The sequence below is a fragment of the Cryptosporidium hominis genome (assembly GCF_000006425.1).
Source record: "Cryptosporidium hominis TU502 chromosome 3 CHRO013096, whole genome shotgun sequence".
Lineage (NCBI taxonomy): Eukaryota > Apicomplexa > Conoidasida > Eucoccidiorida > Cryptosporidiidae > Cryptosporidium > Cryptosporidium hominis.
The window spans coordinates 19,360-33,298 of record NW_667465.1 but is presented as its reverse complement, the minus strand read 5'-3'; the positions used below and the strand labels follow the sequence as shown (position 1 = coordinate 33,298).

Below are 13,939 nucleotides of genomic sequence, written 5' to 3'. Positions count from 1 at the left end.
ATTAAGGGGAGCAAATTTCCGAAGTTTTGCTTTAGTTTACTCTAGGGGTCAGGTTAAAACAATAGTGATCCATTCCATTACATTTAAACTGTTTAGTATAGTTTCTTTGTTTATGAGTTTCTTTGTTAATCTTATTTTGAGAATACCTTAATTTCCCGCCACAAGTTGTGCCAAATATTAGAATTGGGCATAATAATAACTGAAAGCGAGTACGGTTGAAAAATTGCATTAAATAAGTGATGCACTTCTCTTAAATTAGAGGTATTTTTTTAGTAGAGAGTAATTCTTTCATATGACTCCTACAAACCCCAAAGATTCGGATGCAACTGAATCGCATGAAACACAATGCGTACAAGAGAGTAAAAAGGATCAAGAGGTGCCAAAACAGGAAATACCTCAGGAGGATGATACAAGCGTTGCGGAAGAAGATGACGATGATTCTAGTGAATATGAATCTTTGATAGATTCCTTTAGATTTGAGAGAGGTCTGAGTTTGTTCTTAGAAATACCAAAGGAAACAATAAAGTATATTTATAGTGATAAACTAGAGAAACATATACAATTGCCAAGTATCGTATCTTTTCGGGATCTTTGTATGGAAGCTTTTGGTGAAGAGAACGTAGTGGAGAAGAGGGAGTCTGATACTGGTAGAAGAAAATGGGACAACATTTTAAAAGAGAAGTCATTTACCCAAGATTCAAAGGAAAATGACGATATTGGAGAAGAGGAAAATAAGGATATTGAAGAGAAGGAAAACGAGGAAAGTGAAAGAACTTATGAAGATATTACTTCATTTTTGGATACAATTAAGTCGAATAGTAAGCAAGATTCGCAAAATGTGAATGAAAATGTCTTGAGAAAGAGAGTACACGAAATGTCTACAAGACTTTCAAAACAAGGATTACTATGCGACCCAAGGGAGTATTACTTTAATCCAATGACTATGACGGGAGCCAGTGGAGCTAATAGAAGTAGAGAAGATTATTATGATGTATTTGATGATTTTATTGATGATTCAGAGCTCGTGGATGACCTAGGTTTGTCACTGGACGAGCTATATAGTAGGAATGCAGACAGAGGAAACCATACTGCTGATCATGGCGATGACAATGTTACAACAACTTCAATTCAAACTTCAGAACTAATTAATGCTGATTACTCAAACCCAAATGTTTTTTTTTGTGACGACGATCCGCAAAACGACTTTATTGATCTTTACTACGAATCGGAATTGGGAGATGAATATGGTGAAATAAGCGATGGAGATGGATATTCTGATGGAGAACAAGATGACTTGGATATGAAGTCAGGTGGGTCTGATGTTTTACATGAAAAGAAAAGCCAAACATTGCGCGATATACTTAATAATCCAGTAATTAAACTGCTTGTTCAACTGCGTACAGACTGTTGGGTTTACTATTCTCCTAAGAATGCACAACAAAATAAGGAGCAGAACATAGAGCAGAATAGCCAAGGATCATTGAATGCTCAAACTTCATCTACCCCAATGATCGATTTTTCCATAGGAGTTCCTTCATCTCAAGCAACAGTTGATCTAACTACTCCAACTGCAAAAACTAGCAAGGAGGCAGTTTCTGGTACTTATTATTTCCCACAAAGAACCCCCAGAGTAGTTTCAGATTGGTTTAGAACTTTAAATCAGAAGATCAAGGAAATAATCGAGGCCTATAACCATTGTAAAGGATATTATAATGAAAAGGGGAATATCAAGTATGAAAAAAATCACCAAGACCCTGAAATTATGAATAATATTGGGGTACTTTCTAGTAATATTGAAAAGGATCCCATTTTATTGAGGATTCCATTACTTTTCTCAGATATATACTCAAACCCAGCTGATGTAGCTCCTTTTGATTCTAAGCTAATTAGACTCATCTGGGAAGGACTAAATATTTGTGTTCCAATAAATAACAAAAAGAAACAGTTCAACCTTTCACAGAATTCTTCTGATTCCTCTTCAATAATTCAATTGCTTACCAGATTTGAGAGCTTCCGTACGAAATGGGCAAGACTAATACTTAATCACAATCAAGAAGCTTTATACCAATTTGATCTAAATGCCTTTGAAGCGATTACAAATTATCCTCCAATAAAGAATAAGTCTCCGGAATATGTTCAAAGAGTTTTGAGCTCAATCAATGAGTATAATCTCCAAATTAACAGCTCCGGTTCCAAGGATAAAGAAGAAAAGTTTGACTCCAAAGTTGGTGAACCAACAGAAGGTGGTAGTACACCTGTTTTAGCCATCGATACTTCTAATCTTGACGAGATTAGTATTGAGGGCATTAAGCTGGAGAATTTGGAGGTATCTCAAACACAAAATGATACTTCAAGCGAAATTAATTTTGAGAGATCCGACTCTTTTACAAATACATATTTAATGAGTACAATGGAGCATTCAGATAGCCAAGATTCACCTAAAGGTGATATTTTTGATAAAACCAGAACAGAAAAAGCTGGCGACTCAAATTCACAGGGAATTAAGGCAGTTAATTGTGATCTCGTGTTCGATTTTGGAATTTCTCTTCTTGAATACATCCACGGAATTAATCGGCTTAGAATAGTTTACAAAGATATGATATCCTCCAACGTGATGACAAAATCTGTCCAAAAGGAACAAGAGAATATCCCAGTAAATGGCTCTAGAGGACTTGAGCTAATGATTAAAGGACATATTCTCAAAAGATTCTCAAGCGTGAACTTTGAGGGGCAGAAGATAAAGGATATTCCTCATAGGTTCTTTCTCAACCAAGTTAAGCTTCTTCAAATCAAGTACTCCTATAAGAATCTTACTAGTATTTCCGCTCGTAGAACCAAAGCTGAGCCTGAATCTAAAACTGCAAAAAAAAGACAAAGAAAAGATACCATTAAAGTTGGTTCAGAACATTCTCCAAATAAGGATTTTAACGGCGTAGAAAATCCTGTCAAACCTAAAAAGCCCAGAAAATCGAATAGCAGTTCTTCTGGTGAAAAGCAAATTGGTTGCGTTAATATGGCTCATGATTCATTACCACGCGAAGAAGAATCATCAATATTATCAAACGAAGAGCTTTTAAATTCGAATTTACCTGCTACAACAGAAAAACTAAAGCAAAAACCAAGGAAAAGCAAGAAAGCAGTTAAAATTGAAGGTAATTCCCCGGCAGTTCCTCCGAATGAATTAACCGAATGCCTACAGTCATGCCCTCTGGAAACCCCAAAGTTAGATTTCCATGAACAGAATATCCAGGCAAGTTCTTTTGGCGTTCCTCCCATTCAAAGTTGTAATCAATTAACATATCAAGGCATTGTAACGAGGGAGTTGTGTGATCCTGAAAAAATGATTTCCCATACAGCGCAAGAAGATTTACCTGTATACAATTCTGAATGATTTGTAGGTTTATGGAGACAATGTCATTGACTTTAAGAAATTCCATTACAAAACGAATCCCCACAAAATGCGCGCAAATCCATGTTTGTAGTATAGTAATTAAGGCTAGTGAATAGGAAAAGTCAAAGTAATAAGTAAGAATTTTATGAGCTAATCAAGCTAGATATTTAAGTATAATAAAATTGTGCCTAGGCTAGCGTGGAAATGTATTTAGACTACTTCATTCATTCCTAATAAGAGGGATAGTTGAATGACCACCATTTAACAGTAAATTTCAATGCCAATATACGAACGTTAACGCGGGAATCCTAACTTCCAATGTTTAGTTATGTGTGGGCCAGTAGGCATAGTCTCATACCAACAGCTCTATAAACACCGTTTAAGCCTTCCTATTTCCCCAAATTTTCTGTTAGAAAGCAAAACAATGAATAGTGCCAAGTTTAAAAAATATGATTATTGGCAAGCAGCTACAACCATTTGGTGTGCATCAAGAAGAGCAGTTTTTATCCCCTTTATTGACCTCTCCTTTGGAGAAAAGTACTTGTAGATAGTTTTACCACTTTCACATGATTTTAAAGCAACAACAAATCTCCTTGTTTTGGGGTGCCAAGAAATGTAGAGGCCCTTGTGAACATTACCCTTCTTGACTCCGAGTGAGTCCCTGAGTTGTTGTAGTAATTGCCTTGCGTGGTATGTTAACTCTTCCTTGCTTAACCCTGTATCCTCTGGCTCTTCAATAATTCCCTGCCCAAGAAGCAGAGAAGTTCTAGCCTTAAAGGCTTTTCTTAAGGCCTCTTTTAGACCCATAACTGTCCAGGATCTTGGCCCAAAGTACTTGTAATGTAGTTTTCCATTTGAGTATGCGCCTAAAGTCCAGCTTCGGGGATTCTGTTCATCCCTAGTTGTGTAAGTTACACAAAATCTTTGAGTGCATGCGTGCCAGTTGATGCCAAGTTGGGTGGGCGTCAGACCTTTCACAAATTTTAGCATTGCCCTAGCGGAGATAGTGAGCTGTGCTGCAGTTAGCACTGCTTCTCCTACAGCAGCTGGGGAGCTAGGGACTGGGGTGGTCCCATCAGTGGTGTCGAAAAGAGTGCTTGCAGTCTTGCAAATTTCCATTGCAGCTAGTTCTGCCTCTCTAAGTCCAACACTATCCCAATCTACATCTAGATGATCAAGAGCAGCAGCAGCCGCTGTAACTGAAGAGCTCGCGTTCAAGGCTCTGGAGCCTGATCCATGGGAAGCCCTCCCACCACCAGAAGCCTTAGCTACGGGCTTGGAAGCATGGTTTTCAGCATCTGGTTGTGTCTGTGCAGCGGAAGAAAGTTGTGCGTTAGTTGCAGCGGTTGCGGCACTGGCTAGAGCAGCAAGAGTTGCTGGGCTTGAAGTAGAAAGTGAAGAGAAGTCAAAGCTGGGTTGCTGCAAAGATGCCAAGAGAGAAAGGCAGTTTTGTTGGGCTCTGTTGGCGCCTTCCTCTTCAGAATTTGAGTTGTGAGTATTGGCTTGCTGTGGGGTTTGCGCCTGAACAAAAGGTTGTAAACCTAAGGGATTAACATTTAATAACGCCATGGTTTGGGATATATCTCCAGAGCCTATTAAAGAAGCAGCAGATGCTAGCAAGGCGGGGTTTGCGTGCCAGAATGGTGGAATACAGGGAGTTCCAGATGAGTTGTGGGGAAGTCCCGCACCCAGTCTTAGTAAGGGATCATTTTGCTGGCCTATAGTAGAAGGGTATGTACTGGCCTCGCTGGAAGACGCAGTGCTTGCAGTGGTGGATGTCTGGGCTCCTTCGAAAGCAGATCCATCAGAGGGAGTTGCAGATTGCATGGGCATTAGAATTGGATTCGACCCGTTACTAATACTTCTATTTACTGGTGTGGGAAATGTCACAGGAAACGTGTTGTGACTGTGCAGCTGAGAATTTGCTGCAGCAAGAAGAGCAGCAAAATTTGACATTCCTGGTTGGGTACCAGTTGGGCAAAACCCTTGGGGAGTAGTTGAACCTCCTGATGGCCAGCCGAATGTACTAGAGGCGGGAGTAGTTTGTGGAGATCCGGCTCCAAAGGCTGCTGAAACCATCCTATTCAAATTTTGGGAACTTTGGCTGGCTATCGCCTGGGGTTGGAAAAGCGGGTTCGCCATTAGTTGGGAGATGAATTGATTTTGAGTGACCATCCCTGGAATTTGACCAGCGGAACCATGGGTTGCAGATGCAGATGAAAGGTTGATTGGAGAAGTTAGTGGGGAGGCTGTCGATGATGTAGCGGTTGAGGCAGAGGCCGTAGTGCTTGCAGATGTTGATTGCTGTAAATCTTCCGCTGAAGATGGCCCCATTGATCCCACCATAAGCTGGCTTGCAGAAATTGACGGGGACTGTACCTTAATTGGGGTAGTGTTTCCTGTTGCTCCCAATGATGGCATTCCCAGACCTGTGCCCATTAACAAACCAAAATTTTGCAAGGATTGTTGGAGAACTCCATTATCTAAGGATGCGAGTTGCTGTGGATTCAACAAAGCAATACCACTAGCTCCGGTAGTTGGCGAGACTGCAGCTAGTTGAACTAGCTCATCAAAGAGTTGCTTAGACGATAGAAGGGCGGGTTGTTTGGCTCCCATGCAAATACCAGAATTCAATTCATCTTTACAACTCTGACTTTGGTTCAAGGGTGATGCAGATGCAGTGGTAGACTTCGACGCTTCCGATGTGGGAATTACCTCTGTAGAGTTTGACTCTGTGCGATTATTGATATCAACTCCGCTTTCTGAGGCATCAATACACTTAAACACAATACTGTTGCAAGGAGTTGGAGATGATACCACAGTAGAAGCTGGGCCATGATCCTGAATAAATGAGCTCCGGATTTCGGCTTCGCTTTTGGATACAATTCCAATAGAAGGATCTAGACTCTGTACCTTTATTGTTGGTTCCAAAGTATCGGAATCTAGCTTATCAGAGAAAGATGTCTCGGCTCTCGGTCTCTTTGCCGTCAGACTGAGCTCAATAGGGGTTGAAATGTCACTACTTGTTGTACAAGTTGTGATATCATCAATGGAGCTGGTTTTGCTGACTCCTGTTGGTGTAATAACTACGCTACCTGACCCATTTTCGGTCTGGTTTGTAGAATTCTCTACAATCTCTGGGTCAAGTTCTAATAGAGAACTCTTTGCCTGGTCAATTGATTTTATCTGAGCTTGAGATACCTCATCCTTAGCTAGGGGTTCGTGGCTAGCAGCTGAAACCTTGGTGCCAGATTCAGAGGCTTTAATTTTTTCCGAACAAGACGTCATTTCTCAGCGGATGTAAAAAAAAGTTTAGTTCTGGTCTGTCAAGGTTGGTGTAGAATAAGACTTGTTCTCTTCTTTCAAAGGCAGCTTCAAAGTAAAAAAAAGTCTTCTAACCCTAGTCTGTAATATCCTCCTCAAAATAATGATTGTATTGAAGCAATAAATTAAGTGTTACAAAAACCACAATAAAAACTATTGGGATTTTTAGTACAAAAAATAATGATAAATAAACCAGATGTTTAAATAACCACAAACTGGAGCGATAAGAAAAGTCAAAATTCTTACTTGCGTTAGATTCTATAAGGTAGAGGTAACTGAATTATATGAGTTCTTAATAAATTCAAGTTTTCGAATTCCTAAATGACTCACCTTAAGAAGTAATGCGTTAAAAAGGCATCAACAATTTAGCTATTAGCAAGTAATTTTTACAATAGCAGAGCTTCTTGATTCAATTAAATAAAATCTATTCAAGATGCCAGGATTATTGTTTTCAATTGAAAACAGAATTAATACATTGGATTATGGAACTTCAACTAGAAAATGATCTGTTACACATTTAATACCAATTATTCAGTCATCCTGTCAAAAAGTCGATTGTCACATATTATCCCCTCGGATCCAGTTCTTATTGAACAGTAATTGGAGGGGTCAATTGTAACCTGAGGAAGAAACAGATACTATACTAGTCAAATATCCATAGACTGTTACGTATAGGAAATTAATATTTACTTATTTATATACGCCTAATCACTCCAATAAATAACTTTGTGTCCTATTTGCGTGGGGATACTGTATCCACTTTAAATCCCGGAAGAATGATCTGTACTGTCTACATTTATGAACCCTCATCTTGCTCTAAATAGACACTTCTGACTGGAAATTTGTCGAATGGAGTACCTAGAGTTGTGAGACGTGACGTTTTACTGACTAAAACTTAATTAGGCCTGTGTTACTTATTTAGCTACGAGATTTTATTTAACTTTATTTAGACACTCCTACGGGAAAAATATCAAAATAAATTTCATATCAAGTAAGAAAAATCCGCTAAAAAATAAATTTAAAATTTTAGAATTATAGGTAATAGAACTAATCAAACAAAATTAAAATTTTCTTTGAGTCTTGATTTTTATCTAAGCATCTTTGCCTCTTACAAGAAGGTATCTAAGGTAAAATGTTTATATAGCCTGATCACAGGGCGGCGCCATATTTGTGATCACGCGTACCGCCTAATTTGCAATTAGTATGATTGTCAGACGCAAAGAAAATGAAGAGGCAATGCTTTGACATTATATTGGTAAAGTTATGAATGAAATAATAGTAGTTAGAATTTTAGATAGCAAACTGTAGTATAATTATAACATCCATTATTTGTTGGCTTTTTTAATGCATGGATTGTGTGATGATAGTTGACTGAAAAGAGTGAAACATTAGTATTTGAGTTAGATATGTATGGCGCTAAGAAGAAAGTGAAAACTGGATAATGGGGCTCTATTGATTAAAAGAGTCAAGGTAGCTGGTCATAATAGACCTTAGGGATGAGCAATGCTGTTTGAGCTCCTTTAATGTCATCTTTTTGAGAGCTTTGGGAGAGTTTAGCTGTTGTAAACTAATATTCATAAACTGGAGCTCGTCAGTCATTTCCTGAAGTTTTTTATTTTTTTCTTTAATACTTTGGCTTAGATTTTGGGCCTTCTGATTAAGTTGTTCTCCAGTAGAATTTAGGATTTCATTAATATATCTTGACTCTGATGGCTCATTGAAATTTCTCTTGATAATAATTTCGGCAAGCTGTCTGATATTATCGTCGTCGATCTCTGATAGTTCTTCAATAGTTATGGAACGCATTGTTGAGAGCTAAACCATTCGATTTTATGTGCTGTAAATTCCCTTTTATTGCAATAAAATAAATTAACTTGTATTTCTAAATAGTACACTCTAATAAGTATTACCGCCAAAACATGCTCAGTTGAGTGCCTATACCGTCATTTTTGAAATAGCCACTGTATAAGGAGATTCTGGCGCCCTTTAGTGCTAATTATTTGATCACAGTACAAGCAAAAAAAAGGATAGAGATTAAGAAAGAGGGAAAAAACAGTATTGTAAAAAGACCAGGATAATGGAGGGTGAAGGACTTGGCATGGCAAATACAACTGATCTAGCTTGCCCAATGAGTTTGGAGGAGGAGGTAAAAATGCATGAAAATAACAATCCAGAAGAAGCAATGGTTAAGGGGCAAGTTGTTGGAAAGGAGAATGGGACAATAACAGTGGAGACAGATCTCATGGAGAAACTAAAATCTCAACATATTGTTGAGGAGGAGTCAAACAAGAGCGTGGGCAAGACTCTAGAAGAGGCTGTATGTACGGAAAACTCAAACAATTCAAATTCAAATGTCGAGAGCACACTAAAGGGCGAAAAACAAGATGAAAACAAAGAAAACATAGAAATGAAGGACGTTACTTCTCCAGAGAATAAGGATAAGAGTAAACACCTCTCAAAGATCGACTTTTCTGTATTTGAAGAAGGTTTCTACAGGCGCTATAAATCATTTTTCCACGATAGGCAAGCTGATGAAATAGATTTGACGCAAGACAAAGCTACAATATCCAAAAAAATTAATGAACATTTTAGTAACTTTGAAATTAATCCTGTTGATGTTATTCGCACATTTTTGGTTTTAAGGAAAAACTCAGAACATTCGCATGGGCATTTTGTAATGTCGCCTGCGCAATCTCCCGAGCCAAATATCCATCCTTCCTCTGAAGGAAATACTAGAGGGAGAAGATGCACTAATAAGGATATGGGAGGCGTAAGTAATGACACAAATAACGCAGAAACTAATGCAAATGGAGTGAACTATAAAGGCGAATATAAATCAGAAAATTCTTCCATTGTCGACAACCATACGGAAATTGGGGTATCCACAAGAAATAGTAGAAAGGGGCGCGTTTCTAATCGTGGAAGAAGATAGTATAGATATTATATATATCACTACTCTACTGTTGAGCTTTTGCTTACTATATTTAAAGCTTCTTCTCCGTCACTATCCTTTCAAATGCATCATTAAATATTTGAATTAGTGATTCAAATTCTATTAGTTGTCTTACTTGGCTAATATTTGCCCATTTATATTCACTATGCTCATGTGATATAACTATTTTTGTATCATTCATACATTCTCCTAAATAGTAAAACACTGTTTTTTTCTTATTCCAGGCTTCATATTGTATTTCCTATGAACTCGTGTTTCGAATGAGTAAGAAAGCCACTTTTCCGACACTTACTTTTACGAAGTTATTGTAAAGCTTAATTTGTTGTGGACCTATCCCTGTTTCTTCTAGAGTTTCTCTAAAGAGTGTTTTTGGACTAAAAAGAACTAGAACAAATATTATTTGCTACTTACCTGAATGCAGTCCTTAATAGATCGTTTTCTTCATCATTCTCTGAAATCCCTTTTTATTTATTTAGTAAGTGTTTAAAATTACTATTTTTATTAATTCTTACCCTTTGGAGGACTCCAGTGAAAGTTTTTGGAACACTTGAGCAATAAGAAATATGGTTCAATTTCTTCTTTCCCTGATTCATTTTTTACTATCTCGCTCTTAAAAAGTATAATCCCAGCTGCCAATGTTGTCCATTCTGTATTTCCTTTGATCATGTTACAGCTATAAATTGAACTTTTGAATTCAGTAATAACTGACTATTTTACTACGCTTTTATTATCCTTCACACAATGTCAAAAAAAATGGAGGCCCACATACCGCCAAAACTTAGAGCGCCTACTTTGGCCACTTAGTATATTTTTTTATTTTAAATAAACTAAAATTAGTAAAATTTATAAATAATAATTTATCAGCTCTGGCGCAAAAAATTAAACGTTCAAGAAGTAATATAAATTAAATAGTTTATTCAATACTTTAAGTACCTAGTAAATGTATACGTAAAATATTATTTTTTTTTTTTAGTATAATTGAATACCTAACCAGTTAGATTTATTTCCCTATTTGTTGATATCAGGGGCAACTTTTTTCAGCATAGTAATTTGCTTGTTTTTTCCATTTACCAGCTTTTGGATATTTTGAGATTAATTTGTAAATATGAAGGTCTACAAATGCATTTTCACAGGAGACGAGGTCATGTCTGACTCTTACAAGCAAACCTCTCCATTTGGAAAGGCTGAGTTTGACGACATTGCATTTGAGGTACAAAGTAAGAGAGTCCAAAAGTCTGCTGAAGATTTTGGAATTGCCCATAACACCGAGGAGGGAGAAGCTGAGGTTGTTGATGCTGATGTTGAAACCGTAAATGACATCATTGACGCCTTCAAATTAGAGTCAACTCCATTCACTAAGAAGGAGTATATGACTTACATCAAAGCTTATTTGGCAAGAATCAAAGAAACTATGGAAAAATCAAACCCTGATAGAGTCGAGACCTTCATGAAGAATGCTCAGACTTTTGTTAAGTACTTATTGGAGAGATTCGATGACTTGGAGTTTTACTTGGGCCCATCTCTTGATTGCGAAGGAATCATTATCTACGGTTATTATGAAGATGGAGATCTTGCCCCCAGATTTATCTATTTCAAGGATGCTTTGAATGAGGAAAGATACTAAGTTAATAGATTTAATTTAATTAGTCTGTTCTTTTATCTCAATGGTTGTTTATATCTATACAAAACAACTCCAATAGTTTTGTAGAATATTACGGATTTAGACTTTCCAGGATTTAGCCGTTGAGTTGTAAGTTGATTCTTTTTGCTTGTTTTTTTATTTAGACTTTGAATGTTAGTTACTGTTTGAAATTAAGTGAATGAACGAGCTGAATGACTGTATGTTTTCGATTTGATCTTCGAATCTTTTTAGATTCGTAAATGCTTCGTATCTATAGTGTATTATTCCTATTGATAGAGAAAATACTATGAAAAATCCTCCAATTGAACCTGAAAGCATAAAAAAGTTGGTTGAAAAGAACGCCATGAAGTTGTGTTTCTGTAGATAGGTTAATAGTGGAGTTAAAACATGAAGAATTTGTGCTAGGTTGAGCAGAGATATTGAGAAAACTAAAAAATCTAGAATTGGTATTAATAACTCATATGAAGACCATTTATTTTTCATCTTAATCAAGTTTAAGCTAAAAATCACTGAAACTATAACAATCAACAAAACCAAATAACTCAAATAATTTGGATGAATATACCAATCTTTCACCAACTTGTTACTTTTATGGCTAATACAATATTGAACCTGATCAAAAGAGGAGAAATATAAACCACTCTTTTTTGATTCCCCATTATTCAATTTGCCTTCATTTCCCTTTAAACTAGTAATATTTCCATTTTCGCCCAACAATCTCTGCTGAAATATATTATTTACTTCCTCCACATCCAATTTTAACTTATGCCTATGAGAAAGTTTCTTATTCCTTAATATTGAACTATTTACAATCTTAGAGTCCAAATTTTCCCCTAACTTATTCTTAATAATATCAGAATTACTTTTCCCAACTTGAAAAGGAGATTTCTCTGATTCATTGAAATTAAAACTTTTGCCCGCATCAGATTCCTTCCATGATTGTCTTGAAAGAGGCAAAACTGAACTTCTTATACATAGCTCGTCCAAAAATCCAACTACAAAAGATTCAGAAATCGTATTTTGACCTGAAATCCAGTCCTTATTAAAAATGATGATTATTACACACAATGAACATATTAGTTGAATTACTGACTTAATATAAATTACAAGAACTTCTTCTTGTTTTCTTGATGCCATCATATAATTTCACCCTTTTCTTAACGCTCACATTTATCTTTATGACAAGTTATTCTCCATTACTCACATTTTTTTTTCTTATTCTTAGACGTATACATATTATATGTCTAGTTTGACATGAACTACTGAAAATTAACTTCCTTGAAATTGAGAAAAATGAGCTCAATGATAGCTTATTAAGATCTATAGATACCCAATAATATTCAGTAGTTAATTTATATTCTCTTCACAGTTTAATACTGTCTTAGATTTCGCATCTAATTTTTGTTAAATTCACATTTTGGCGGGCTAAATGGCTATTTAGGCGACAAAAATAGTTTAAGGCAGGGTTGGGTAAAAGGCACAAGTAATAGTTTCTATTAAGGGATCATAGGCTCCCTAATAATGTCGGACTTTGGCTCTGCAGTTTGTGCTAAATCCTTTTTATTGTGCATAAACTAATATGAGAAATGAGCAAAGCAGCCACCATAAGTTGTTTTTAGTCAGTTCAATCCTTAGAGATCGTGTGTTCTCAAGCATTTATTGGAAAGGGGAATGTTTTGCCTTAGACAGTGAAACAATTCTGGATAAGGCTGTTTTGTTGGATTATATTGGAACGACTTATGGTGGTGATAGAAAGGCAACTCCATTTCTATGCTTATTAGTAAAGCTTTTGCAAATTAGGCCTAGTACAGAAATCGTCTTAGAGTATATCAACAACCCAAGGTTCAAATATTTGACTGCATTGGGAATAGTGTATCTTAGACTCACTGAATCTTCTATTGTTATACACAAGTCTATTGAGCATTTGTACCAAGACTATAGAAGGATTCGGATTCGAAATTTGGATGGATCTTTTGATATTATACACTTAGATGAGCTAGTTGAAATTTGTCTCTGCGAAAAAAAGTTCCTAGATTTGGACTTTCCTTATATTCATAAAAGAGCAGTCTTGGTAAAGCAAGGTTATTTGAAGTTTCCAAGAAAATCAATGCTTGAATATGTCCCTTCTAACAGTGGGGATTCTTCCCCAATCTCCAAAACAGAAGATGAATCTAATGTAAAGCGAAGAAAATCATTCTCAAGATCTCCCTCTGTATCATCTATAGAAGGTAATAATACTCAAAATCTAGGAAAAGAAAAAGCCAGAAAAACTTTCATCTATTCTTCCAAAAATGAGTTAAGCTTATCTGTTGAACAGTGGAATGTTTATAGAAAGAAACTAGGCCTTAAGCCACTACAAGAGTAGTTTTCATCTCTAAACTTTAAATTCCTTTTTAGAATATTCACAAATCTACCATATTAAATGCAGTAATTACTCTTCCATAATTTTATATCACCAATAAACTCTCTAATTCCTGTCTCTTTCAATTTTTATATTATTTAACTTTTCTAAATATAAAAACTAAGAATTTACATGCATCTATTCCGCCTGGCGCCAAATGTCTAAAGGCAGAAAATAAACTAATAAAAAATGATTACAGTTCTGATAAGTTTAGAATTAAATGAAATT

The 13,939-nt window shown here is 36.2% G+C and overlaps 7 protein-coding genes across 7 annotated transcripts; 4 read left to right on the top strand and 3 right to left on the bottom strand.

Moving 5' to 3' along the window:
- Positions 1-292: 292 nt before the first annotated feature.
- Positions 293-3,391, top strand: Chro.30234 (hypothetical protein). Its single annotated transcript, XM_663585.1, has 1 exon — positions 293-3,391. The coding sequence occupies one exon, from the start codon at positions 293-295 to the stop codon at positions 3,389-3,391; it is 3,099 nt and encodes a 1,032-aa protein (XP_668677.1).
- Positions 3,392-3,844: 453 nt separating this feature from the next.
- Positions 3,845-6,679, bottom strand: Chro.30233 (hypothetical protein). The annotated part of the gene is made up of 1 exon (XM_663584.1): positions 3,845-6,679. The coding sequence occupies one exon, from the start codon at positions 6,677-6,679 to the stop codon at positions 3,845-3,847; it is 2,835 nt and encodes a 944-aa protein (XP_668676.1).
- A 1,485-nt stretch (positions 6,680-8,164) lies between these two features.
- On the bottom strand, positions 8,165-8,521 carry Chro.30230 (hypothetical protein). Its single annotated transcript, XM_663583.1, has 1 exon — positions 8,165-8,521. The coding sequence occupies one exon, from the start codon at positions 8,519-8,521 to the stop codon at positions 8,165-8,167; it is 357 nt and encodes a 118-aa protein (XP_668675.1).
- A 271-nt stretch (positions 8,522-8,792) lies between these two features.
- Positions 8,793-9,647, top strand: Chro.30229 (hypothetical protein). Its single annotated transcript, XM_663582.1, has 1 exon — positions 8,793-9,647. One exon carries the CDS (start codon positions 8,793-8,795, stop codon positions 9,645-9,647), a length of 855 nt encoding a protein of 284 aa, XP_668674.1.
- Positions 9,648-10,773: 1,126 nt separating this feature from the next.
- Positions 10,774-11,292, top strand: Chro.30228 (histamine-releasing factor). The annotated part of the gene is made up of 1 exon (XM_663581.1): positions 10,774-11,292. The coding sequence occupies one exon, from the start codon at positions 10,774-10,776 to the stop codon at positions 11,290-11,292; it is 519 nt and encodes a 172-aa protein (XP_668673.1).
- A 171-nt stretch (positions 11,293-11,463) lies between these two features.
- Positions 11,464-12,450, bottom strand: Chro.30227 (hypothetical protein). The annotated part of the gene is made up of 1 exon (XM_663580.1): positions 11,464-12,450. One exon carries the CDS (start codon positions 12,448-12,450, stop codon positions 11,464-11,466), a length of 987 nt encoding a protein of 328 aa, XP_668672.1.
- Positions 12,451-12,889: 439 nt separating this feature from the next.
- On the top strand, positions 12,890-13,675 carry Chro.30226 (hypothetical protein). The annotated part of the gene is made up of 1 exon (XM_663579.1): positions 12,890-13,675. The coding sequence occupies one exon, from the start codon at positions 12,890-12,892 to the stop codon at positions 13,673-13,675; it is 786 nt and encodes a 261-aa protein (XP_668671.1).
- The last annotated feature ends 264 nt before the right edge of the window (positions 13,676-13,939 follow it).